At 42.4% G+C, this 27,574-nt stretch overlaps 1 protein-coding gene across 1 annotated transcript in view; it reads left to right on the forward strand.

The window, feature by feature from the left end:
- The first annotated feature begins 444 nt into the window (after positions 1-444).
- LOC138763461 (quinone oxidoreductase-like protein 2) overlaps positions 445-27,574 on the forward strand; it is a 66,586-nt gene continuing 39,456 nt past the window's right edge. The window contains exons 1-7 of the mRNA XM_069937647.1: positions 445-583; positions 10,892-11,045; positions 18,793-18,889; positions 20,182-20,240; positions 21,123-21,188; positions 25,042-25,151; positions 26,767-26,848. Of these exons, the coding sequence (XP_069793748.1) occupies positions 519-583; positions 10,892-11,045; positions 18,793-18,889; positions 20,182-20,240; positions 21,123-21,188; positions 25,042-25,151; positions 26,767-26,848 (633 nt within the window). The 5' untranslated portion in view covers positions 445-518. The remainder of the gene's footprint in view (positions 584-10,891; positions 11,046-18,792; positions 18,890-20,181; positions 20,241-21,122; positions 21,189-25,041; positions 25,152-26,766; positions 26,849-27,574) is intronic.

Consider the following 27,574-nt stretch of genomic DNA (forward strand, 5'->3'; position numbering starts at 1 on the left):
CTTCTTGTGCAGATAAATTGATGCCCTTTTGAAACTCTAATTGCAGCCATGGAGGGTTGAAAATGTCCATGACCACTCCAGCTAGCTGGTGGGCAGAAATGCCATCAGGGCCTTATGCCTTGCCAGGATTCATGCTAATGAAGAATGTTCTGACTTTGACCTCAGAGACCGTTATCACAGGATTATCAGCTTCTGCAGGGATTCTCCTTGGGCTCCACCCAGCCGCTGCTTCCCCTCTGCCATCAGATTGATGTTTTAAGTGTCACGTCTAACCATGTTTGCACTGTAATGCTGCAAACCCTGGAATGTAGCCGGCACACAGCAGTTGCCAAGATGCTCAACTACAGCGGTCCCAACCTCCCCCCCCACCACAGAGTGGGTCAGGCGTCAATAGTTGCTGGGACGAAGTCGGCGTGAGCGGTGGCATGTGTTCCCGCTGCAGTCCCCACTGGCCCTGGTAGGTGGAGCAGTGGAGCATTTCCCGAGAGCCGTCAATCAACCGCTGATGGGCCAGCAAGATGTGGCGAGCGGCAGCAGTCGGTTGCTGTTCCCTGTGGCAGGGCGCGCGGAGGATCGTGGTCAGGTGAGTGGGTCTGGGGTCGCGCTGGTTCCCCGTTGCTGAGGCCGAACCGGAAGCAATGCATCTGGTTCGTCGTCGTGGTGCTCGGGGCAAACACGAGAGGCGAAAAATCTGCAGTGCTGAAATATTTCAGCCACCGTCCGGACTTGAACCACAGCTGCCGATTTCTTGCGTGTTTAAAAATGCCCTTAGGCCGTTACCCCTGAGGGAGCCAACCCAGGCGGGTCGGCCGTGGCTTCTGCAGCTGTCGCCCGAACAACCGAGGTCATTCAATCGTTTCCGGTTCCAGGATCTGCACACTCTGGTTCCACCAAAGGGGTCAGGTTGGCCTCCACGTGATCTCTGAAAGATAATACATCAATTTGTTACTAAGTCACGAGGACAGGCCCTCACAGACCACGTGAGGTCTTCCCACATAGACATGCCTCTGACCTCACTCACTGCCAGTGTTGCCAGATGCCCATCCAGAGGCAAAAACTAGCCAAACTCCAGCCCCCCAAAAGGCCATTTAGATTCGATGATGTAGTGATTTCCTTCATAGCTCGGAGGCTAAGTGAGGTGTTTAGTCTGCAACGCATTTCTTGTGTAAATCATTAATGATGCCCAGTTGAATTTTATCATCCATTTTAAAATTAAATGCCAAAGGGCGAATGTCTGTAAAATATTGTTTAATCTTCAGCAAATAACTTTCAGCACTAAACATCCCTATGACTTCCAATTTACTGTTGCGTAGCGAAGCGGTCCACAGAAGTTGTGAACCCCTAACTCCCTCGATTTCCAAGTGAAGATGCACGTTGAGGTACCTCTGTTTAAACGGATGAAGATCCCACCTGCCTCTGCTCTGTTGTGGACACGCTGGCCCCGGATCGAACCAGGAACTGCCGGGGCCGAGCCAACTGCGCATACGCAACCATGCTCCTCCAGCACGGCAAATGGTGCCAGCCTGCGCGGAGTCATCAACATAGCTGTGCACAGCCTACTCACCTCTGGGACGCTGTTGACACCCGCAGGGACCAACAGAATGCTGCCCAACAGGCAAGGAGCAAGCCTTTACCTCTTATACTGGCCCATAATTATTATAATAATTACTATCATAAAGAAAAATAAATACACAGAATATATCAATATAATAAACAATTAACAATATACAATATAACAAAAACATTACTCAGGTTTTTTTTTTGTTTTTACCACCACCCTGCATTCTGTGTGTGGTTAAAATACAAAACCAACAAAATGAAGTCAGTTTGTACTTATTATAGATCCTCCAACTACTGTAGAAACCATTAGCCAAAATATCAACTAGCAAACCTCAGATTTTTCTCAGAATAGACACAGCTCTCTGCTTGTTTGACATGAGGTATGTCTTCAGCATGTCGTTTGGATTTCTTCCATTTGACAACATTCTGCTTCTTTTTGTAAGAATTTGAACCTTGAGAACCAAATTTTGAAGATTTATCTGAACCTCTCGATTTCATTGAATGAGTCTCCTTAACTTTCCCTGCAATGGGTTTGCTCATCTTTTTCTTTCTTTCCTGCAGTTGTCATAGATAAGGTAAAATTCAAACAGCATTAATTCTTCAAACTCATCAACAGTTGCAGCATTTTTAGATTCCTTCTGTAAAGAAGTAGAATGGATCCACTTATGGCTCCTACAGATTTATTTATTCAGGCTTTTTAGCCACTCTAGCTTCTAATGTTTTTTCTTGCAATTTCAGATCCAATTTTACACTTTCCATTTCTTTCTTTCTGCATTTGATTCTTTGGATAAGAAAGTAATTCTCTCATTATCTTCCAAGAAATTACAAACTTGATCTGGAGTCTGACAGAGTATATAGATATGTTTTTGGGAGATAAATTGGGAAAGGTTTGTTAGAGAAGATCACATATAAACACTTTAAAACAGATCTTATTTAAAATACTGGAGCTCTGCCCCAGACATTTGCTAGACATGTTGGGGCCAATGGTCTTTGCAAGAGCTTTGGAGAGTGCCTAAGAGACTTCACTGATGTATTGTTTACAAAAAGGCAACAGGTGAAAGATCTTGTTGGAGTGTAGATTGTCTGGAGCTGTTCTAAAAGCATTATGTGGTTTTGCAAGCAGAGAGAGTCAAACAGACTTTCTCTCAGAGAGAGAGAGAGACATGCACACACAGATCACTTCTACAGTGTTACAGCCAGCAGAAGTAGCTGGGACTGGAACAGGACAAGCTGGCAAGCTCATGAAAAACCCCATTTGGAAGATCGCCTGGTCAAAGCCCTTGTGGTTTATGCAAGAGGAGAGGACTGGCTATCTAATATTTCACTTGGAATAAGAGAAACAAAGGAATTCTGTGGTGACCTGAAAGAAAGAGGTTATCATCTGGAGAAACATGAAGGGGCAAGTTTCATCAGCAAGACATTGAAATGGCTGATTAAAAAGAAGCAACAAATCTCTCTCTGAAAACCGACAAGAACCTTCTTGAGCGGTAACCATTTACCTTTCAAGCATCAAAGCCTGGTGAACTTTATAAATGATAAATTTTGTGCACAGTACAAGAATTGCGTGGAACCAGTGAACTTGAAGGAATGAGAAGTGAGATTGGACTGTGAACCAAAGAACTTTTCTGAACTTACACACACACATTACATTCACATGCACTTAGAATTAGAAGAAGGTTGTTAGGTTAAGTAAGTCAATAGTGATAAGTTAAAGTTTGATGTTTAAAGATAATTAAAAGCAACTTTTGTTTAAGTAACCATTTGCCTGGGTGAATATCTATTGCTGGTGGGTTTTAGGGTCCTCTGGGCTCGTAACAGGAGTTAAAAGATCATGTGATACATTGGTGTTTTTGCTTTCAGATCTGTTATAGTAAACTTGGTGTTTGAATTTCTTCATCTTGCTCTTACATTGCTGAGATGCAATATCTCTTTCTTTCTGTTTTGTGTTATTAATCAATGACTTCTTCACTTTAAAAAAAAAAGTGAATCTCCTCCTTCAATCTTTCACATTTTGATAAAGATTAATTTCTTTCCTCAATAAGTCTAGTCATTTCTTTAGCAATAATTCTTTTCTTCCACTCCCTGGCTTTGTGAATTCTATCTACAATCTATTTTTGTCAACCTCTCTCTGGACCTTTCCCTTAGTCACTTTTGAAACGGAAGAATCAATGGATTAATTCTCATCCTCTTGAAATCGTTTTGTTTTCAAGTACAAAGTTAAAATTTTTCTGTTCACTCTTTTCATTCTCTGAAGGCAATTGCACTAAATTGTCAGTCACATGCTTTTTTAATTCATCAACGCAATATTCTGCATTTGCCAATTTTGCAGCATGTTACGAGATTTCTTCATTGACCTTGTCTGTTGTAACCTCTGGGCTACGGAAGCTACTTTCAAATTTGTTCTCAGTCATTTATTTTAGTCCTGCCTCTGGTTCAATTACACAGGAATAATCACCAGTAGTATTTGCAACATCTTCTAATACCTCATTTTCATCTATTTGTTGATAAAAATAATTCCTTCATTATTCGTTTAGATGCCTTTGATTTATTTTCATATTGTTTTGTTTCCTTTTCTTCGGAAGTGAATTTCTTCTTTATAGTCTTTTGCTGTTCCCATAACTCCAGTTTCATAACTGAAATCCTGATGACACTTGTCACTAACTGTTCCTGAGCAATGTCATTCTTTCTTCCTAATGATCCATTAATTGTCCATTCAAGCATAGTTCTAATGGGATAAGGTCCATTTCCCACACTTGGTATTACTTTTAGCAGTTCCAAAGACTTTGGTACATCTAAACCAATTAGTATCTCTAACTCAGAGCTGTCTTTCAGCTTTCCTCAGGTATGACCACTGATCCACATCATCTTGATGTGGGATGTTTCCTTTATGCACAGCCATAGTCTTCTGTGTGTATGTATCTAGAAGATCACAAACATCATAGCTGTGCATTCCAACAAGCTCTAACCCTGAAACCACATTAGTTTCAACACCATTTTTTGTCCCAAGGTTTCCAATAGAATCTTTGTCTTTTTTCCTTCAAGGTTAAACCTTTCCATAAGCCTCACAGTGCAAAATGATGCAGTGCTTCCTGGGTCAAGAACTACATGTATACGTACCGTTGCATACCCATTCTTGGCTGTGACTTGTACAGGAACTATTGAGAGTTTGCAGTTACCCTTACCAGCCCCAGTAAGGCTACTTGTCTGAACTGAGACTATAACATTTACTTTTGCTTCTGTTTGCTCATTTTCCAGTTCCTTGTTCTTTTGGTGAATATGCAACATTCTAGGATGCTTCAAATTGCATATGTTACAAATAAGTCACTTACAATTTTTACTGTTGTGCCTTTACACATACAGCCAAAACATATTCTGTTTTCCTTTAAGAAATAAATCTCATGTTCCTTATTTTCCAATTGTGAACACATTTCCAAAATCAGAACAAACTGCACCTCAGCAGGCAAACTCTCCTTGGTTACTTTATCCTTTTCCTTTTTTACAACTGACATAGTAGTGGCAAAGGTACTCCTTTTGAATTTTGGACGAGACTGTTAATTGGACTTTTTACATCTTCATTCCTGTTGGAGCGGCTGTAATATTCCCAAATACTGGAACGGTTGCGATCCGCACCTGCCATTCAAAGAACTCCACAGTATCCTCAAAGTTAGCATCCTTTCTATATTTTGTCTAAAGTTTGCAAACTCTTGTTCTCCACAAATTCTTCAGCTTATAAGGCTATTTGCTTGCGATAATTAACATATTAGAAAGCAAGTCAAGCTCACGCATGCAGTTGATATCTTCCATGGCATAACAACATCCTCTATCAAAGAGTGCATATGCTTGTAAACCCTTTGTATCCTCCGATTTTATTGATGACCATGAAAGAGCCTAAATCTTTCTAACATAATATGGAAAGTAAGAATAAAAACACCAGAGATTGTCTTTATTACCTGGAACAGCACACTGGAGAACAGCAAAAGGAGCTGGTGAGGAGTTGCCTGCATATGGACCCAGAGAGGGTTTTCATTAAGACAAGAACATTTTGGCAATGAGCATAAAATTGCAAAGGTCTATATAGATAACTGATTGATACTGAATGGATTTCTGTTGAAGACTTGAATCTCCCTGTTGGATAAGGAATAGAGACCTTGTTGCTGCACCATTAAGGCAGTAATTTCATTTTGTTTTGCCATGATTAACAATATATTGTTCTGTTCACTGTGGCTTAAAGCTGGTTCTGTAGCCGAAATCATCATGTCTTTGTTCACCCTGATTTTTATGACCTGATGGTGGTGAATAGAATTCTAGCTGGATAGATTGATATCCATTCATATCTGTCAAAGGGGGTGATTAGTGGTGTTTGACCCCCCCCCCCCCCACCCCAAGCAACACCATGCTCAGGGAGGATTTGTCCATGTATTGTGACCTAGTGACCATGGTACAAAGGCTCTGCCTTAGCATCAAATACTCTCAGTTCGCATGACCACTTCCCACCATCAAACCTCCTAGATTGGTTGCTTCGAACAACAGATCCTTTTGAACTTGTCAGTACCTTCATTTCAATCCTTTTAGCAATAAGCCTTGATCTCCTATCCAATTGGTCCATTTTTCTTCTCTGCTCCAATTGCTGCTTCCTTCGCTGCTTCTGTTCCATTTGCTGCTTTCTTAGCTGCTCCTCCTCTTCCATTAAGGTGTATTTCTCATCAAGCGCATCTTGTGGCATTTCAAGAGCAGCCAACTCAGCCTGAGGCTTTACACATTGAGATGAAGTACTTGAAGCATAGGAAGCCCTGGAGCTCACCTTGGAACTTCTTTTGCTTCTCCTGCTTCCAGCATTTGACACACTTTCTTCTAGATTTAGCTCTGATACTTCAGTTGCTGCCCATCCTTTCCGTCCTCTTCTTCTTTAATAGCCAGTTTCAGTCCAGCGACGAGAGCACTTTTGTCACCTGTTGTATCTAGCCCCTATTGGCGCAGTTCTTTCTTAAGATCTGCCTCGTTCCAGGTTTCAATACGTTACTCCTCAACGGCAACACTGGCAGTAGCTGCAGCCATTTTACTCATCATGTTCCACCATTGTTTGAGCACCAAGCATGTACAACACAAGCCAATTCAACAGTCCCTAATGGATTAGTGGCAGCAAATCCAAACTGTGTTCAAAACTTGCCACAATACACAGAAGTAGTCCACAGAAGTAAGCTTACTGCTTCTAATGGCTGTAATATGTTGCTATTAACAAGCGAGTTTCCACCACAGCATCTGACTATCAGCCTAAATGTTTTTATTCTAGAAAACCCAAATTTCTGTTGGCTTGCTCTTTTGATAAATTTGTGTCAATTTAATTTCTGTCAACTTATTACAACAATTTCTGTTGATTTAATATAGCAACTTCCTTCCAATTTATACATAGTCACTTGGAGGCTAAGTTAGGCATTTTGTCTAAGACATGTTTCTTGTGTAAATCATGCCCAGTTGAATTTTCTCATACAATCTTTAATATTAAACAGAAAAGGGCTAATGTCTGTAAAATACTGATTAATCTTTAACAAGTGACTTTCTGCACTAGATGTCCCTATGACTTTCTATTAAACAAGTAACTTGTAATTTACTGTTATGTTGCATAGCGAAGCGATCACAGAAATTGTCATCCCCTAACTCACCCTTCTCTGATTTCCAACTGAAGATGCATGCTGAGGAACCTACATTTAAATGCATGACGATCTCAACCGCACAGGCTCCGTTGTGCATGCGCTGGCCCTGGCTCCAACCCTTCACTGCCGGGGCTGAGCCAACTGCACATGTGCAACCATGCTCCTCCGGCAATGCAAACTGTGCCAGCCTGCACACATGTGCTTGTCAGCTCCTGCACACGATCACGCATGGCCTAGTCACCTCCGGGACTCTGCTGGCAACCATGGGGATCAACGGAATGCCGCCCAACAAGTAAAGAGAGAGCCTTTGGCTCTTATAGATTAGATTCAACTTTATTGTTATTGTGCCAAGTACGATACAAAGCCAATGAAATACAATTAACATCCAATCAGAAATTAAAAATTGTGCTATATACAAATAATTATGTGCAAATGAAAAAAGTTCATTCAGCAAGCAAACAATTATAAAAGTACTGACAGTACAATGTGACTGCAGTACCACTCAGTACTGTGATTTAAGGTTCAGCAGGGTCACAACCTTGGGGGAAAAAAACTCTGGATTCCTTTTGTTATGGAAGATTCTCTTCAAAGGCCTGAATAACATCAGACAAATTGACAAAAAATCCTGTTTCTAATAAAAAAAAGTCTTAAACAAGGCTAGAAAAATCTAGAAATCTACGTTTCTGTGTTCATTATTGTTATAACATTTATACATATTTAATGCAAAATTACTCCACATAGATGGTGTTCGCTCGAAACTGTTGCAGCAGAAATAGTTTCTGGACATAGATTCACATGAATGTTTAATACTGCCTTCAGCAGTTTTTGATAAGTTTCATCTGAGATGAAGTTCTTTCAATGGCCACATTGCTGAATCAGTTTCTGGCTATCCAAATAATTGTATAATCTATCTCCAAGAACACACTCCAATAATTTACCTACTACTAACAATGAGCATTCTTTAAAGATTGCTTCTCTTTCCCATCTTTCACGATAAAGCTTCTCGAATTTTGTCCACTTACCCAAGAGGGTTAATTCAACTAAAGGAATAAATAGTTAAGGTTAACTACCAGAGTGGCTAGATTAATATGACCAAATAATGACAAAAGCAGTCAGGGTGACAGGAGGATGCGATACTGCATTTTCTTTTCAATATTTTTATTAACATTGAAATGCCACTTTGAAAAATACAAAGTACAAAAGAATACATGTGAACCGTCAAAATAATACATTACATTTAAATCATACCATTTCATCCAAGGTACCCCGCATTCTCAATCAAACAGATCTTATTATATTTACGTTATTTTAAAAAATTATTTACAGATGCCATACAATCAATTACATTACATACATTTCATTCATACATGGATTTTTCAAGTTTAAAATAAAAATAGAAAGAAAGAAGCCCACCCAACCCACCCAATCCCCCCAGAAACCCTAAGAAAAAGAGAAAAGACCTAAGGCCCCACAAAAAATGGAAAAACTTGAAAATTTTAAAAAAATTGATATATTTTTTTAAAGTTCTAGAAACATTACTTAAATCAACATGTTATGGCAAATTCAAATATGTAAATATTATGTTTTAAATCAATTCTAAATATTAAATTCCAATATATCCAATTATTAATCCTAATTAATCATATCTATAACATCGAAGTACTCGAGATGGCAGAGGCCGACAGCATCGAATCCACGCTGCTGAAGATCCAACTGCGCTGGGCAGGTCACATCTCCAGAATGGAGGTCCATCGCCTTCCCAAGATCGTGTTATATGGCGAGCTCTCCACTGGCCACCATGACAAAAGTGCACCAAAAAAGAGGTACAAGGACTGCCTAAAGAAATCTCTTGGTGCCTGCCACATTGACCACCACCAGTGGGCTGATATCGCCTCAAACCGTGCATCTTGGCGCCTCACAGTTCGGCAGGCAGCAACCTCCTTTGAAGAAGACCGCAGAGCCCACCTCACTGACAAAGGACAAAGGAGGAAAAACCCAACCCCAACCAACCAATTTTCCCTTGCAACCGCTGCAACCGTGTCTGCCTGTCCCGCATCGGACTTGTCAGTCACAAACGAGCCTGCAGCTGACGTGGACATTTACCCCTCCATAAATCTTCGTCCGCGAAGCCAAGCCAAAGAGAAGAGAGAAAGAGATTAAAATATGAATACTTTATTAAATTTTTAAAATCTAAACCCACTACCAAAAACAAAGCAGTTTGGCATAAAGAGGAAAAAGGAATTCCTAATCAGAGTAATAAATCTTAACAGTCAATGCCTCTACATTCATATCAAATCAGAAATTGTGAAAATAATTTTGAACACAAATTTTCAAAGTTACTGTCCGTACTTTCGATTTTGATCGAGTTCCAACTTCCAGTGCTTATCTGCAGCATGTGGTTGCGATGTGTGGCACGCTACTCATGCTCGATTTTGGTCAATGGTGAGGGTCCTCCAACTCCAAGTCTACTGCTGTACTGTTGTGCCCAGTCCTGTGAGTCTGCTGCTGCACCTCTCTACCTGGTCCTCTGAGCGCCCTGCTCCAGGCGAGCCATTTTGTATGCATCAATTGTTCAGCTGTTCCTCCTTTTTGCTTCATGTAAAACTTGAGCCCCAAAAAACAGCAAATGTTCAAATTTTCCCATGGCTGATCTCCAAAAGAAGCCCAATTACGTGGAAAAACAACCCATCTGGCAACACTGCATACTGCCAAAACTGAGGCCGCCTGCAAATTGTTGGAACAGCACCAAATATTCCACGTGGGCACTCCAACCAAATGGCATGATCATTGAATTCTCCAGTTTACATTCAGCCACTCTTCTGTCATCCTCCACCAGTTCCCCATCTTTCCCTTTCCATTCAGAGAGCTACCCCCTTTCCCTCTCCCCTCCCACTTTTATTTTCATATGACCTGTTGGACTGTCGGCATATTCTGTTTTTATTTCATATTTACAACGTCTGAAGTGTTGTGACTTTAATTTTTCTGGAGGGATGCAGAACAGAAGCAGCCCCTTTGGTGTGAGTATATGCTGACCATCAAGCATTGATTTGCACTCAAGTTATTATTGTCTGACTCCTATACAACCAGATGAAAGTGTTTCTTGGACTATGATGCACACACAATACATAGCACATGATAATCATATATGTAGATAATGATACAATATAATTGTATCTAAATATTTTGGAACAATTTAACTTTCCAATTTACTCATCCTACCCAACTCCATTTTATTTTCTCTACATTTCCACCAACTCCCCTGCACTTACGCCAAGGCTTCTACAACTCACCAACACGAGGGGAAATTAACAGCAACCAGTTAAGTCACATCGAGGAAACGGGCCCCAGGATGCCATGGTTAGCATAGCGGTTAGCACAAAGCTATTATACTGCCAGTAATCTGAATTAGAATCCGGCACTGTCTGTAAGGAGTTTGGACCTTCTCCCCATGTTTGTATGGATTTCTTCCGGGTGCTCTGGTTTTCTCCCACCTTCCAAAATGTATGGGGATTGTAAGTTAATTGAGGTATTTAGGTGGCATTGGCTCTTGTGTCAGTAGGGCCTGTTATTATGCTGTATGTCTTAAGTTTAAAAAAAACCACTGGGTCACAGGAGAACAGGTAAACTGGGGTTTAAAGTGTCTAAGATCGAAATAGGAAATGTTTTTTTCTTTTGCCTAGGAGGAACAATTTGATGAGATATCCTGGACTGGCAGAAATTTGCACCAGCAGTGGCAAAGATACGAGAGGTTCGTACCAAGCGATGCTGTGTACTAACCTGAAGCAGCCATTAAAGATCCAGCAACTGCCTTCAGTTACACTCAAACCCACTGAGGTAAGTCATTCCACAAGGATAGATTCAATTAGTTTAATCAGTTTGCATGTAGATCCAAGGGAAAAAAACCAAAGTAAGACTTGATTATGGCACTTGCTCTGTGATGGGTCTTCAGGAGCAAGAGCCTTTCTTCACATAGTGGTACAGCATAGAAACAGGCCCCTTGTTCTCATCAGAATCTGGTTAGATTACTGTGAGATTACTGTAAATATTCGTGGTATAATGCGTTTCGTGTATAATGGGGGCGGTCCCCCCCCCCATTTTTGAGGGGAAAAAGGGGAACAATTTTACCCTTGTGTATAATATGACTCCTTCCCCTTGCCCACCAAATTCGCGCTGGCGTCTCTCCCCCCTCTCCCCCCTCTCCCCCCTCACCCGCCTGATTCGTGCTGCCGTCTCTCCGCCCTTGCACATCCGAGTCGCCTTGGTGTCTCTTTCTCTCCTCTCACCTGCCCGAGTCATGCTGCTGTCTCTCCCTCCTCACCCTCCCAGTTCGCGCTGCCATCTCTCCCCCATTGCACATCCGAGTCGCCCTGTTGTCTCTTTCTCTCTTCTCGCCCACCCAAGTCGCGCTGGCGTCTCTCCCCCTCGCCCACCTGAGTCACGCTGGCATCTCTCTCTCCCCTTGCCCACCCGCATCACATTGGCGTCTCTCTCCCGTCTCACCCGCCCAAGTTGCGCTGGGATCCCTCTCCCCCTTCGCCCACCCAATTCACGCTGCCGTCAATGTAAGTGCCTGCTGACAATCTTACTTATCATTAAACCTGGCAGAGGAAATAGTTAAAATAATAACCTTGTGTCTAATGCGACCCGCCGTCCCCCTCCCCCCCTCCCCCCCCAACTTTGAGCTCAAATTTTTTTGCATAATACACAAATATTTACGGTAATTAAGGGAGTGAAGTGAATTAACTTGATGGCTAGCTCATGATGAACTCCTTGTAGAACACCGAACAGCACAGGAACATTCTTTTCAGGCCACAATGTCTGCACTGAACATGATGCTAAATTAAACTAAACCTCTGCTACTTGCACATAATACATATTGCTTTATTCCCAGCATGTTCATGTGTCTATCAAGAAACTCCTCAAGCACTGCTATTTTATCTGTTTCTACCTCTACCCCAGCAACCTACCTCTCTCTGTGTAAAACAAAAAAAAACTTGCTCACACATCTCCCATAAACTTTCTGCCTCTTGCCTTAAATGTATGAACTCTATTGCAAGCCATTTTTACCTTGGGGTGGTGGGAAGATTCTGACTGTCCATCCTATTGATGTACCTCATACTTTTTAAAACTCATATTGGGTCTCCCCTCAGCCTCAATGCTGTCGAGAAACCAGCGCCAATTGATCCAACCTCTCCTTACAGCTCTTATGTTTGATGCAGGCAACATCCTGGTAAATCTCTTCTGTATCTTTGCTCAAGCTTCCACATCGTGCCCACAAGAACAGACAGAGTGTGTTGACTGTACATGAGCAGGGACAAAGGGCATTGACTGAATGTGAATGGGTGGCAGTGCAGAAACTAAAATAGATATTGGAATCTGGTGTTGGATATTTAGTGTTAGCCACTGGTGAAGCCCCAGAGGAGTGGAGGATGTCAAATATTTGTTGCATTGTTCAAAAAAGGCTCTGAGCCTAATGTCAGTATTGGAAGATATTGCAAGAGATTGGATATACAATTATTTGGATAGCCAGAAACTGATTAGGGATAGTCTGCATGGCATTATGCATGGTAGGACCTGTTAAACCAATCTGATAATTTTTCGAGGAAGTTATCAGGAAAGTTTATGAAGGAAAGGCTGTGGATGTTGTTTACATGGACTTTAGTAAGGCCTTTGACAAGGTCCCACATGGGAGGTTAGTGAAGAAGGTTCAGAAGCTTTGTGTTCACGGTGAGGTAGTAAACTAGATTCAACTGCCTATACAGTAGAGCCAGAGAGTGGTGGTAGACAGTGAAGAAGATTTTCAAAGCTTGCAAAGTGATCTGGACCAGCTGGAAAAATGGGCTGAAAAATGGCAGATGGAATTTAATGCAGACAAGTGTGAGGTGTTGCACCTTGGGAGGACAAACTAGGGTGGAACATAACCAGTAAATGGTAGGGCACTGAGGAGTGTGGTAGAACAAAGAATTCTGGGAATACAGATACGAAATTCCCTGAAAGTGATGTCACAGAAAGAGAGCTTTTGGCCTGTTCATGTTAAAAAAAAATCAAAGAATTGAGTTGTGATGTTATGGTGATGTTGTATAAAACATTGGTGAGGCCACATTTAGAGTATTGTATGCAGTTTTGGTCACAAAACTACAGGAAAGATATCAATAAGATTGTAAGAGTGCAGAGAAAATTTACAAGGATTTGGCTGGGACTTGAGGAACTGAGCTATAGCAAAAGATTAAAAGGTTAGGACTTTATTCTCTGGAGCATAGAAGAATGAGGGAACATTTAATAGAGATACATAAAGTTATAAGGGATAGAGATAGCTTAAATGTAACCAGGCTTTTTCCACTTAGTTTTGGTGAGACAAGAACTCGAGGACATGAGTTAAAGGTGAAAGCTGGAGCCAGGGGAGTGGCTATCCTAATAGGGAAGAATGTTCCAGTGGTGGTCGAGGATATGGTCATCGATGTGACAGGGAGATTCGTGATGATGCATTGTCAAATATACTCAAAATTCCACACATGAATAAATATGCCCCGAATTTCAATGATGAAATTTATACAAGATATATTATTGGAAGTAATTGAAGGGTGTGAAAATGTCTTAATTGGAGGGGACTTCAATTTTTTTTCTGGTTCTTATCATTGATAAATCAGCAAAGAAGGTAAGGGCCAGGGCGGCTAAATTCACCCTGGCCTTCATGAAAGAGCTGAATCTTATAGACATCTGCAAAAGGCTGAATCTGAGAGAAAGGGATTACTTTTTTTACTCGAGACAACACGATTCCTACACTAGAATTGATTTATTTTTTACATCGGCCCAATTGGAGGGTTGGGTATTGGAAACCAAAGACATGGCACGTCTAATGTCGGATCACTACCCCTTAATTTTATCCATTATAATGCCAGATAAGCAAGCCTCGGTGTATAGATGGTGCCTGAACACGTTGCTATTGGGAAAATTGGAATTTTGTAGTTTTGTTAGAGCTCAGATAGAATTTTTCTGTGAGACAAACTGCATCTCTACTGAGGATAACTTCCTAATATGGGACTCACTGAAGATTTATTTAAGGGGACAAATTGTTGGATATACCAAGAGCATCAAAAAGGGCATATAAGGGAGATTAATGACTTAATACAGGAGATAGCTCAACTGGAAAAGGATTATCAAAGATTGGGCACAGAGGAAAAATACAGGCATTTGGTGAATAAAAAGCTCAAATATAATACATTGCAAATATATAAGGCAAAAAAATTGTTTTTAAGATCGAGACAGCAGTACTAGGAGCTGGGAGAGAGAGCCCATTAAATTTTGTACTGGCACGTGCAGGTGGAAGAGGCCTCAAGAACAATTAATGCAATTCAAACAGGCAAGATCTCATATAAACCAAAAGAAAATAACAAAACATTTAGAAGGTTTTATAAGAATTATAAGGGTTTTATAAATCTGAATCAGGGAGATCCTACCAAAATAGATGATTTCTTGCTTTCATTGGAACTACCAAATTTGGATCAGGAAGAGTGAGAGGGGCTGAGTGCCCCTTTCTCTGAAGAGATTGCATGGACCCTGAGCTCTTTGCTCACCAGGCAAATCACCAGGGGAGGATGGTTTCCCAATTGAATTTTATAAAGAGTTCAAAGACCTTTTCATTCACCTCCTTATTGACGGTGATTGATCAGGTGGCGGAGACACATACACTCCCGAGGTCTTTATCAACAGCAATCATCATAGTGATCCCATAAAAAGGCAAGGACCCATTGAATCCCATCTTGTATAGACCCATCTCGTTATTAAATGCAGATTATAAAATCATTGCAAAAGCATTGGCTAATAGATTGGCAGAATATTGACCAAAATTAACAAATCCAGACCAAGCTGGATTTGGAGAAAAGAGACAATCAGCAAACAACATTGTTAGATTGCTTAATATAGTACATTTGGCACAATCATGGGTGGAACCAGAAGTGGCTGTCGCTCTGGATGCAGAGAAGACCTTCTACAGATTGGAGTGGGACTTGTTGTTCAAGGTACTAGAGAAATTTTGACTGGGTCAAACATTTATTAACTGGGTGAAGACACTTTACTATAAACGCCAAGCTAAAATTATTACAAATGGGCAGATATCTCCAGCGTTTCCATTGAGCAGGTCTAGTGGGCAGGGCTGTCCATTATACCCAGCGCTGTTCATACTGACATTTGAGCTGCTGACGGAAGCCATTCAGCAGGATCCAGACTTGGGAGTTCAAGATGGGCCAGATGGAGTACAAAATCAACCTTTTGGCTGATGATGTGTTAGTATATTTGACAGACCCCGAGCGGTCGTTGGCCAGGCTGCGGACCACACTGGAGGATTATGGGAAGGTCTTGGGGTATAAGGTAAACCTGGACAAAAGTGAAATTATGTATTTGACGAACGGGGATAAGAGACAATATCAACAGGGATGTCAATTTAAATGGCCACAAGAAGGCATTAAATATCTGGGGATAAAAGTCAACTAAGATTGGCAACATATACAAACTTAATTACAGGTGCCTAACCTTTTATCTGGAATTCCAAAAACAGGCACTTTTTTGGTAGATGACTTTACACATAAGTAATGTTAATTTCCCGTAATAAATTCTCCATTTTCAGAGGGACGTCCCCCCCCCAAGTACTCATCGTCCCCATCTCTATTGAGTGCCCTCTCTTATCTTTTATGGAGCGCTGCACCAGTAGGTTGCAGCTAGCTCAATGTAGGAGCAATGGCCGTCTACCTTATCCATAGTCCCCTAAGCACCTGGAACTATTCTGGCACTGGCAGAGTGGTTCCAGCTGCATGGGGGATTATAGGTAATGAAGACAGCCATTGCTTCCACATTGAACAGTCACCACGATCTGGTGCGGCGCTCCATAAACTCTGGGCTCGGCAGCTCTGCACCTCTGCTGCTGCGTCAGGAGTTGAATGGGGGCAGGTGATGGATGGTGCTGCGCTGCTGAGGTGTGCCTGAGGTCCAGCCCGATGAGCTGGTGGAGCACCTAAAAGCTGCCGGCGCTCACCATCACTGCTCCAATGGCCTACTTCTCCTGCAGCATTGCACCATGTGTACAACCTTCTGCCCCACTTGGCCACTGGATCCGAGCAGCCGACGCTGACTGCCTTTTTGGCTGAGCTCCCAGGCCACTCCTTTGCCTCCAACCTCCACATGACTGACACGCTAGTTGAGGGCCTCCTGTAAGGTGCACATTGAATCCTGCCCCTGGACTCAGCCTGGCTGAGGGCAAAAAATAGTCTGGCACTGGCCCTGGGGGGGGGGGGGGGGGGGGGTTGAGGGGCCAACAGACGAATGGCTGGGTGGGGGGTGACAGATGGCCAAAGGGGGCGGGGGGTGTGGGACGGATGGTGGAGGCTAGGTGTGAGTCATTTGCATAAAATCATTTTCAAAATGATTTTGAAATCCGGAAGATTCCGAACAATGACAGGTGTCCAGTCCTGATGATTCTGGTTAAAAGGTTAGGCACATGTATCTCCCTTTGCTCCAGAAGATTAAAGAGGACCTTAAAGCTGGAGGACTCTGCCCATAATACTGGTGGACAGAGTTAACTGTGTCATAACAAAGATTATGCCAAGGCTCCAGTATCTTTTTCAATCATGATGCATTTTGTTGCTCCATGGCTTCTTTAAGAGGCTTAGTGAATATGTCAGAAAGTTCCTGTGGAATGATAAAGTGGCTAGAATCTCCATGGAAAAGTTGATGTGACTATAATTTGGCAGGGGGAGGGGAGGGGTTTTAAAATTAGCTAATTTCAACCCAGGCAAGGTTTATTGCCTCATTCTTTGAGGGGAGGTCCCCCTCATGGCCACAAATTGGACTACAAATGGTAGGTGAAAAGATAGCAGGAGAATTCATATATAAGCTGGATGTCAAATTATTTGCAAAGAAAACAGATAACACCATATTAAAGCATGTACTTCAGACATGGAAAAGAATAAAGCAGTGTATTGGATGGAAGGTGGGGATATCTCCCCAAATGTCTTTGACCCTGAATATTTAAAACCCTTGACTCTGACTAATAAAATCCTGGACACCTGGTGCCAGAAGGGGATCAGGTGTATTGAGGACTGTTACAAACAAAGGCAGCTTATGTCATTCGAGAAGTTGAGGAATAAATATGGTGTATCTAATAAAACATTCTTCTATTATCTGCAAATAAAATCTTTCTTAAGAGAAAAATTGGGTCCATTTATGACCCTACCTGACTGTAGTGACATGGAGATTCTAATTCAAAAGGGGGATGAGTGTAAATTTATCTCTGAGATGTATTACATATTCCAAAGGGAGGGCCCGAAGCCAGGCTTACACAGGTCAAGGGAAAGATGGGAGTCAGACATGGGAACAACAATCAATGAAGAGTGGTGGCAAGACCTGCGTCTGGACATCGTGACTGGAGTTATCAATCCCAGATACAGGATGGAGCAGTACAATTTCTTGCACCAACTGTACCTCACACCACAAAAATTATATAAATGAAAGCCAGAAATTTCAGAAATGTGCTTTAGGTGTGGTGTGCAGATTGGAACCTTTGTCCACTCCAACTGGCTATGTATAAAGGAGAGACCCTTCTGGGTGGACCTGGATGACATTCTGAAAAAACATTACAAAGGTGGATTTTCCACAAGATCTTGGAGATATTGAGGACGTGAGTTTTAGACTGTCAAAATATCAAATTCAGTTGGTGAAGGTCATCCTGTCAGTAGCCAGAAAGTGTATAACGGTTATGTGGAAGTTCAACTCCCAATTAAATATCACACAATAGAATATGGAAATGCAGAGCTGCATTCCCCTGGAGAAAATCACATACAATCTCAGGAGGAAATATCACACATTCTTTAGAGCGTAGCAACCCTATTTGAAATACATTGCTATGTAGATTTGATCAGCTCCCCCCTCGAAATATAGGTATTGTAATAATCCATCCCGGTGGGGAAATGAGTGGGATTAAGAAAGTAGGATATGAAGCAGGCGACATGCTTTTTTAGTTTTGTTCTCAGCTCTTTCTTTTCATTCCTTTTGTTATTTTGTCACCATGGTTGTTTTTTCCTTAGGTTTCTGTAGAGATCATTGACCCCCACCAGTATTTGTTTAATTTATATCACCATATTGGGGTGGGGAGGGGGATAAATACAGACTCTGTGTTATATGAGTGTTGTATTGTTTGATTTTATATGTCTATGAAAATCAACAAATAAAATATTCAAAAAAAAGGGTGAAAGGTGAAATGTTTAAAGGGAACATTGGGGGAACTTCTTCACGCAGAGAGTGGTGAGAGTGCGGAATGAGCTGCCAGTTGAAGTGATGAATGCGGGCTCGATTTTGACACTTAAGAAAAATTTGGATAGGTACCTGGGTGCAGGTCAATGGGATGAGGCAGAATAACAGTTTGGTATGGATTGGATGGGCCAAAGGGCCTGTTCCTGTGCTGTAGTGTTCTATGGTTTATATGTCTGGGCACTCTTAACATGTGAAGTGCACGGAAACCAAATGAGTTGAATGAGATTCTGGGGCTCTGATGTACTTGTCTGATCAGAAGTGGCTTGGTTTTTGTTATCAGGTGCGAGTGGACATTCATTGCTGTGGTGTGAACTTTGCTGACATTCTGATGTGCCAGGGATTGTATCAGGAGCGACCACAGTTGCCTTTCATTCCAGGTAAAGCAGATTTTTTTAATGTCAGAATATAGTTCTTGCTATTTTCTTAATTTATTTCAGACAAGATCGGTTTAAGTTGTTAAACGTACAATAGCAGCAAGATGAGAGACCAGAATTGGGAGAACTAAATAGTGGTGGTATTGCCAAGGAGAAATTTCAAAACAAGTTTGAGAAAATTATTAAAAAGGAAGTGAGGAAAATAAGATTTGCACATGTCGAGTGTGATTAATATCTTTTTCAAGATAAAGCAAGATATTTTACAATCATTGAAGTTCTTTCAAAATCTTGTGGTCTTGGGACATGGGCTACCTTGTTTGCATGCAGCAAGCTCCTGTGAACAGCAGTCAATTAATGATGAAATAATCCACTTTTAGCAGTGAAGGAGAAGAAATTATACCAGAGAGGAAGCCCTGCATACAGGGATAGATGGTCTTCCCTTCTCAATTTTACTATGGGATCCTTCTGACCATCTTTAGAGAACTGATGGATGAATGTTTTAATGTTCTGTTAAAGGATGGAATCTCTGATAATGCAGCACTCTGCTAGGAGGGTGCAATGGCTTCCCTTGTGTCCAGGGCATTAGAACAGGAACTGAGGAGATAACAGTAGATGTGTCTGTGAGGAAAGTGTGCTGAGTGCAGGACAATGGGTGTGATGGTTGAGCAGGTAGCAGAGGCCATGGCTCCATGTTTGGAGGCCAAAGACAATTGCAGCAGAGGTTGCTAAGACTGGAAAGTTGTCATGAGGGAAGTAAGTGAAAGAGAGCACAAGCAAATGTCTTTCATCTGGACCACGATTTTTGAGAAGCAAGAAGGGAGCACAGAATTAAACTGCTGTCAGTTGGTCAAATAACACAAGGAAGCTCTCAAATCACAAAATGATGAACACTCCAAAAGATTTCCAGCATACTGGAAATGAAATGATGCAAGATGAGTGTTTACCACCATTTACATGAGTACAATGTACCTGCAGCCAAACATGAGACTTGAAATGCACTAACAACAATGTTAAATATTGGCACAATGTGCCATGAAACAAAAAAAGATAATAAAAGTAAAAAGATGAGGTAGATCTTTTCATGGCCCTGGTGTAGTTTATGTGGAGTAGTAAGTAAGTTTTCCTTCCACTTACTTGATAGAAGGTATTTTTTAGCTGTTTTGGAAAGCAGAGATTTTCCTCTGTACTTCAATTTGGGACAACACTTGTCACAGAGCATCAAGAGATATGTTAGTAAGTAAAATTATACACTGAGGAGAAAACATTTCCCCAGCGTGTTACGTTTTGCTTTGCAGGAATGGAGTTCACAGGATCAGTGATGGAGGTTGGTACACATGTCACAGGGCTTGGCAAGGTGAGACTTCACAATTCGGATGGATGGGAGGACTTGGGCAAAATACTCTGTGTCAAGCTGTGAGGTACATGGCCCGGATTTGAACGTCATTTCTATCTTGCCAGTGTGGCAGTTGAGGAACTGGAGGGGTCATTGGTGGGAGTTTCTCAACTATTTCAATTGGATTATAGAACACTGCAACACAGAAACAAGCTCTTCGGCTCATCTGGTCTGCGGTGAACTGTTCTATTGACCTGCATTCGGATCATAGCCCTCCAGCCCCTCCCTTCCATGTACCTATTCAAATTTTTCTTAAATGTTGAAATCGACCTCGCATCTACCATTTCAGATGGCAGCTCGCTGAGTGAAGGTTCCCCCTAATATTCTCTTTAAACATTTCATCTTTCACCCTTAACTCGTGTCCTCTCATTCTTGTCTTACCTCACCTCAGTGGAAAAACCCTGCTTTCATTTACTCTATCTATACCACTCATAATTTTGTATGCCTCTATCAAAATTACCCTAATTCTCCAATGCCCCAGGGAATAAAGTCCTTTCCTGTTTAACCTTTGCTTGAAACTCAGCTCCCACAAAGATGAAAATCTCAATAGCAATAAAATGCCAATAATCGAACAATCAGAAAATATTTAATGTCCATGAACAAAACGTCATTTCAAGAAACATTCATTTCAACAAATGATTATTGTCATGGAAATGATTCTTGACCACTGGTCTTTCACAAAGAAAATTGATTTTGGACTGGGTTCAGCATTGGACTCTGCTGTCTGCCCAATCTTTGGGGAATTGGTGAAATGTCAGCACCCCTCAGCATCTGTCAGAGCTGTTGAACTGTCAACCACACAGGTTTATTGATCCAGTGAATTCTGTTTTGTTTTCCGTTCAGGGAGACCGAGTGATTGGCATGTGTTCCCTTGGGGCTATGGCAGAAGAGTGCGTCCTTGACCAGAAGGTGAGTGATGTAGAATTTCAGAGGATCCTGGTAATTATGGCACTTCTCCTCTGCCCCTTTCTTCCTCCTCCTTCCCCCTTCTTTTTATTCAGGTGTCTGTCTGCTTTTCCACATTCCTGATGAAGGGCCCAGGCCCAAAACATTGGTTTCTCTTTACTTCCTATGGATGCTGCATGACCTGCTGAGTTTCTCCAGCACATTTTTGTTTGGCATTTTGCTGAAAAAATGTACACTTTTAGGTCAATCACTTTCAGTGGGAAGGAAGACTCTGAGAGTATAATAGACTAATGACCTGCTGATTCCATCACTATACTTCTGCTTCAATGTGAACATGATGTTCAGAAAAATTATCCAAACTCCATTTGTGGCTCTCCTTGCAATTAATTGTTTTTAGCTGTTGTGTTTGTGGTTGAGTGGCAGAAGACCACCAGCAGAATTATGCCATTTGGCCCATTAAGTCTGCTGTGCCATTCGTATCTTGCCTGATGTGTTTTTCCTCTCAATGTCATTCTCTTCCCTTCTCCCCATAACCTTTGACCCCCTTTCTAATCAAACAATTACCAACCTATGCTTTAAATCTACCCAATGACTTGGTCTCCACAGGTATCTGTGGCAACAAATTCCACAGATTTGCCATGCTCTGGTTGAAGAAACCTCTCCTCATCTCTGTTCTGAAGGTTGTGCCCTCTCGTTCTGGACTCTCCCACCACTGGCAATGTCTTTGCCACGACTTGTGATTCCCACCTGTTAATTTTTTGATAGAGTTCATCTTCCACCTCATTCTCAGTGGCTGATTCCCTTCATAATGGTTCCTCGTAATGATGACAAAAATCTAATCTTTGGGAATAGTAAAATGTTATGTCTTACTACAGTTTTAAAATGGTCCTCTTTTCAAATTTTGAAAGGATCTTCAATTCTCTCAGGACTTCCAAGATTCCTTTATTGTCATGTTAAAAAAAAAACCCAGTGTAATATTACGCAAAATTGCCTTTAATTTGCCATTACCATCAGCAGAAATCGCTGGCGCCTCTTACAGTCAGAAAAAGAGAAGCAAAAGAGAGTCCCCCCAGAGTCACCAAGTGTCCATGGATTCACCTCTAGCACTCCCACAGCCTCTGCAACCACACAGATTCCAGTCCAAACCATCAACCCAAACTCCAGATCCGAACCTCCGACAAGATTAAGAACCCTTCAGCGCCCTCGGCACACTTTCTCATCTTGATTCTGATACCTGGTATCTTTTCAGCCAGTCTCGAGCCAGTTTCCAGCAGTCCACAGCCTAGTACAATTATAACCTGAGAGAAGCAGCGTTCTCCAGTGAATCCTTTGACCACAGTGAATCTTCTGATCACAGTCTCCAGCAGTCTTCAGCCTGTGTGAGTTCCTTGTCTCAAGTCGCCAACAAGCCTGTTGCCTGTGTGTTCCTCAGCCACAGAGCCCCTCACTGATCTGTCACTGCAGTCACCATCCCATGGGTCATCTCTGCTTCTCCTTCTCACATTCCCTGGAGTCTAAAACCCTTCATGGCTGCTGCCAATAATTGGTGCTGCTATCTTGGGTCCAGACCCCATAGTCGCAGGATTTTGAATAATACTGCCGTCGGCTCCTTTAACAGGCTGTTTCAAGCTTGTACAGAGCTAATGGCAGTCGGACTGGGCGGTTGAACCCCGCGGGGGAGTACTGTGTCTCTGGTCTCTCTCTGCGGGTCCACACCAGCAGCAATGTTGCCATTACAGCAGTGCCGGTCTTCTACAGTAAAGAATAAAATCCTTTAAATTGTTTTTTATTTGAATGTGGAAACTTCCTAGGATATACCAGCACTAGTCTAAATCATGTACATGTTGGCCTTAGAGGGGTATGTATCATGTGCATGCAATAGAGATTTAGTTTAATTTGGCAGCATGTTCAGCACAGACATTGTGGGCTGAAGGGCCTTTCCCTATGCTGTACTCTTCTATGTTTGAGATGCTCGAGTTCATCTAGCAATTCTATTTTTTGCTCCAGATTCCAGCATCTGCAGTCTCCAGTTAACCATGAAACGTCACAATGTGACTGGAACCATTCAGGTTCCCAAGGTCTGGCCTGTCTTCGTGCCTCTGAATGACAGTTATCACCTGACTTAAATATGGCTCCTGCCCTCCTAGTAATCTAATGGTGAAAGACTGGGGTGCGAGGTTTGGCATTGCATGGACCCAAACTGCATAGCCAAGTAAGATCAGAACACGCTTTAATTGAAGTACAGTGAACCCCCCCACCCCAACAACAATTTTGCTTTCCGCAGTTTCATTTGCTTGCGGTTTGAAACTGATCCAATTGCCCTGCTCTCTCCTCACAGCCTTGTATCACTCCCAACTAATCCCACTGCCCCATGTTCTCCCCACAGCACTGTATCAGTCCCCACTGACCTCACTGCCCCACTCTCTCCCCACAGACCCATGTCAGCCCCCACACTGATACCACTGCCCCACTCTCTCCCCACAGCCCCATGTCAGTCTCCACATTGATCCCTACTTAAAATTTACAGGTACATTACAGTATCCCATATAGCTTTGGTAAGTAAATGATATGGTGTTATCCACATTGCATAACGCCCATTTTCACAGAACGTATTGTGGACTTAAGTGGCGCATACCCTGTTTAGGGTTCGGTATTATCCGTGGTTTCAGGCATCCACTGGTGGTCTTGGAACATATCCCCCATGGTTCAGGGGCGACTATTGTACTCGTCAATGCAATCCAGTAACGTCAAGAGAGCAGATGCTGTTTATATAAAAAAAAAATAGCCCTTTGGTATTTGGAGTTAAACAAGAAACTCTGCAGATGCTGGGGTCGAGTGCAAAACACAAAAGTGCTGGAAAAACTCAACAGCTCATGCAACACCCATAGGAAAAGGCAGCCGATGATTCAGGCTTTTGTCAGAAATGTTGAAAAAAAAGGGAGATACCTGAATAAAAAGGTGGGGGAGGAGGATAAAATAAGGGCTAGAGGGAAGCGCACAGGCTAACAGGTAAGAGATACAGTAAAACCCCAATATCTCACACCTATTGGGATTGATAAGATGCTGGTTGCTTGAGATTGTGTATTGTGAGATTGGCGAACCGGAAACTAGGAGCGCCAATTTTAAACTCCCATATTTTTTACTGATTTATTTTCTGCGATTTAAAAAAAAAAATATATATATATATAATTTCTTCTTTGTGCTGGTTGCATGAATTCAGGATAATTGGGATTTTGTTGTAATAGGTAGATAAAGGTGGGAAGAGAGAAGAGAAAGGAGATGAGATGGGCGATAGGATAGAAGGCTAAGTGGGGAACTCTCTGAAGGGAGAAGGAAGGGAAGGGGTGGGGGAGCTGGAGAAAAGGAGGCAGGGATAGAGAAAGAAAGGAGATTAATGGAAATTGGAGGTCAATGTTCATGCTATCTGGTTGGAGACTGCCAAGACAGAATATTTTGTGTTGTTCCTTCAATTTGTGGGTAGGCCTTGGTTTGGGAGTCAGTGGTGTATGGAATTAAAATATTGGCGATTGAGAGGTCCTTGCTGTTGCAGCAGACAGAGCGAAGGTTCTAGGAATGATCATCCAGTCTGCATTCAGTCTCCACAATGTAGAGGAGGCCACATTGGGAACACCCGATGCAGTAATGACCCCTGCAGATTCACAAGTGTTGTTTCACTTGGTAGGTCTGTTTGGAGCCTTGATAGATGGTGATGCTAACTGGGTTGGCAAATGAGGGCATTGCAGAATGATTGAGAGGGAAAGAGGGAGATGGGCTCAATCAGCAGCGCTTGGTGACATGACCAACACACTGGGTTGGTTTAAAGCATGTCTGTGATGTGTGCTTGAAATCCCTGCAGCTGCTGTGGCCAATTGACGGGATGATCTCGTATGAGGTGGCGACTGTGTTGGCGGTATCATACGGCACAGTGATTCTGGCTCTGCAGCACCGAGCGAAGACACAGCCGGGGTGAGAAGTAACTTCATTCGGTCATCATTTGACTTCTGAGTAGTTGTCAGTAGATATTGTGGAAGGTCCACTGTCAGATTTGCAGTGAGAAGGTGCATGTGGCAATGGAGTTTCTGCTCAAGCATCTCTCCGATTTTACTTCAGTTCAACATTTGCTGGTTCTATTCGATTTTCCTTAAACATGTTAACCACACTTAGAAGTGTGCATCATAGAACAGGGCTATTTTACTCATTGTGTCTGCCTGCTTCATGGTAAGAGCTTTTGAATTAGTCTGACCTCCGTGATTTGCATCATCCTTTTCAAGTCATCTCGCTCTCAACAACTTTGAGCCAGAGATTGAAGTGATTCACTCCAAACCACTTTGGGACAATCTCAGTGTCCATCAATATCCCCACAGCACAAATGCACAACCAATGATCTTGTTTACACTTTTTTTAAAATTAGACTTTCACTTTGCTGTAAGTACTTCTCTGCCCCAGTGGGGCTGTGGGCTGTGGAACTGTTTCATGGCTCCAGTCACCTAGGTTCAATGCTGAGCTCTGATGCTGGCTCTGTAGATTGCGTCAGTTCACATACCACCCCCCCCCCCCCCCCACACCCCAGGTGTTTGTTTCATAGACCATGCAGCACAGTACAGGCACTTCAGCTCACACTTTTGTACCAACTGAACTAAAACAACAATCTAATCCTTCCCTACCTCTCAGCCATAACCCTCTATTTTTCTCACATACTTTACATTCTTCCTATAAAGTGAGGACAAAGTATTGGGTCAGATTTTCTGCTGCCGGCAATTCATTCTGTAACTGTCAAGTACAAGGTTCCCATGTAGAAGTCCCAAACTTCCTGATGGATTCTTGCTGACTCTTTCACATTCATGCTTCGACGTTAACTTCACACCAATCTAGTGGCAATGTATCAATGTCTAACAGTGAGAATATGAGCAAAATGCCTCCACAGGGGTTTTATACACAAAAGCCACATTATCGCCTGCTCAATTTTTTTAAAAAGGGGAATTTACCTTTTATGCAGACGATGAAAAATGCAAATAGCACAGTCCTTTTATGTAGCCAGAGCAGTGTGCCAGCTTCTCAAGGCAAAAGGGGGCGGGATGTGTAGCACAGAGGTGGCCTCCCTGCGACAGCCCCGCTGCCCCACCGCCCCTGCTGCCCGACAGCGCCCCCCTCTGCTTGGATCAGTGAAAACCAATGAGCAGTCTCTTCTCGCTCCTTCTGAACTTCAGCATTCCTCAGCCTCCCCACAACTGTCACATGGAGATGATACAAATTTGGCAGAGTTGCAAGGCAATTGTTGCACCTATCATGCAGCTTATTAAGGACCCTTGTGTAGCACCAAACAATGATCAAGTCTAGGAGGCTTCTGGTGACGTAGTTCCATACTGGCTAATGCTTTTCAGCACTGTGTTTGTGGGGAAGGATTTCTAAAACACAGTCCTTAAAAATCACCTTTTTGGTCAATATGTTGGTGATGGCAAATACCATATTATTTGTAGTTCAGAAACACTATGGGTGCTCAGGTAGAACTTGTTCTTGTTGTTTTGATCATGAGCTCCCGGATTCTGAGAAGCTCAGACACTCATTGATATTGTCCCCGCAGGGAGACTGTTCTGGTGACAGCGGCTGCTGGTGCAGCAGGACTCGCAGCTGTGGATGTGGCATCTCACGTTCTGGATGCCAAGGTCTGACACTCTTTTTCTGATGCATTAATTTGTTTATCTGGTTTGTACTTGCTGCTCTCTTGTCCAGCTGTGGAAATGTTGAACTTCCTCATGCGTCGAGTGGAGGGGTGAACAGACCTGAGGAAAGGCCTCTCTGCAGGGGCCCTGCCTGCATAGAAGAGAAGTTCTAATGGCTTTGCTTCTATTTCATATTTTAAACAGGCTGAATTTGCTTTTGAAAATGTTTTGTATTTTTCCACTGACCAACTGTTGTTTCCCTGTCCAACCATACAAATGTTTGAATATGAAGCAATGTGGCATCTGAGTGACAGGGTAGGATGACAAGGCTTTTATTTTGATATCCGTGCTGGTTTGGATCTGATCCTGACCTGAATCACTGCTCTAATTGGAGGACTTGCGCATCCATTACCAGGAGCAGTTCAGTTTCTTGGGTAAACTTGTACCTCTCACTTTGTTCGTTTTAGATTGGTCACAGTGTTTGAGATACCGAAAGAAAATAGACACACACACCGAGAGCAGTTCAGTTTATACAAATGTTTATTACAAATTCAAAAGCTGATTTCAAACTACAATATGCAAGCCCTTCCCAACTATACATATCAACGCCTGGACTGGTCCCAACTGCCGAAGCGAGGCAACGACTGCACACTTGTAGTAGGTTGTCAGGGCGCCGTTAACAGCTTCTCCACCTCCCCCAACCGGGACGTTGGCTGGACTCTAGAAGTT

This window comes from Narcine bancroftii, chromosome 5, assembly GCF_036971445.1.
Source record: "Narcine bancroftii isolate sNarBan1 chromosome 5, sNarBan1.hap1, whole genome shotgun sequence".
NCBI classification, from domain to species: domain Eukaryota; kingdom Metazoa; phylum Chordata; class Chondrichthyes; order Torpediniformes; family Narcinidae; genus Narcine; species Narcine bancroftii.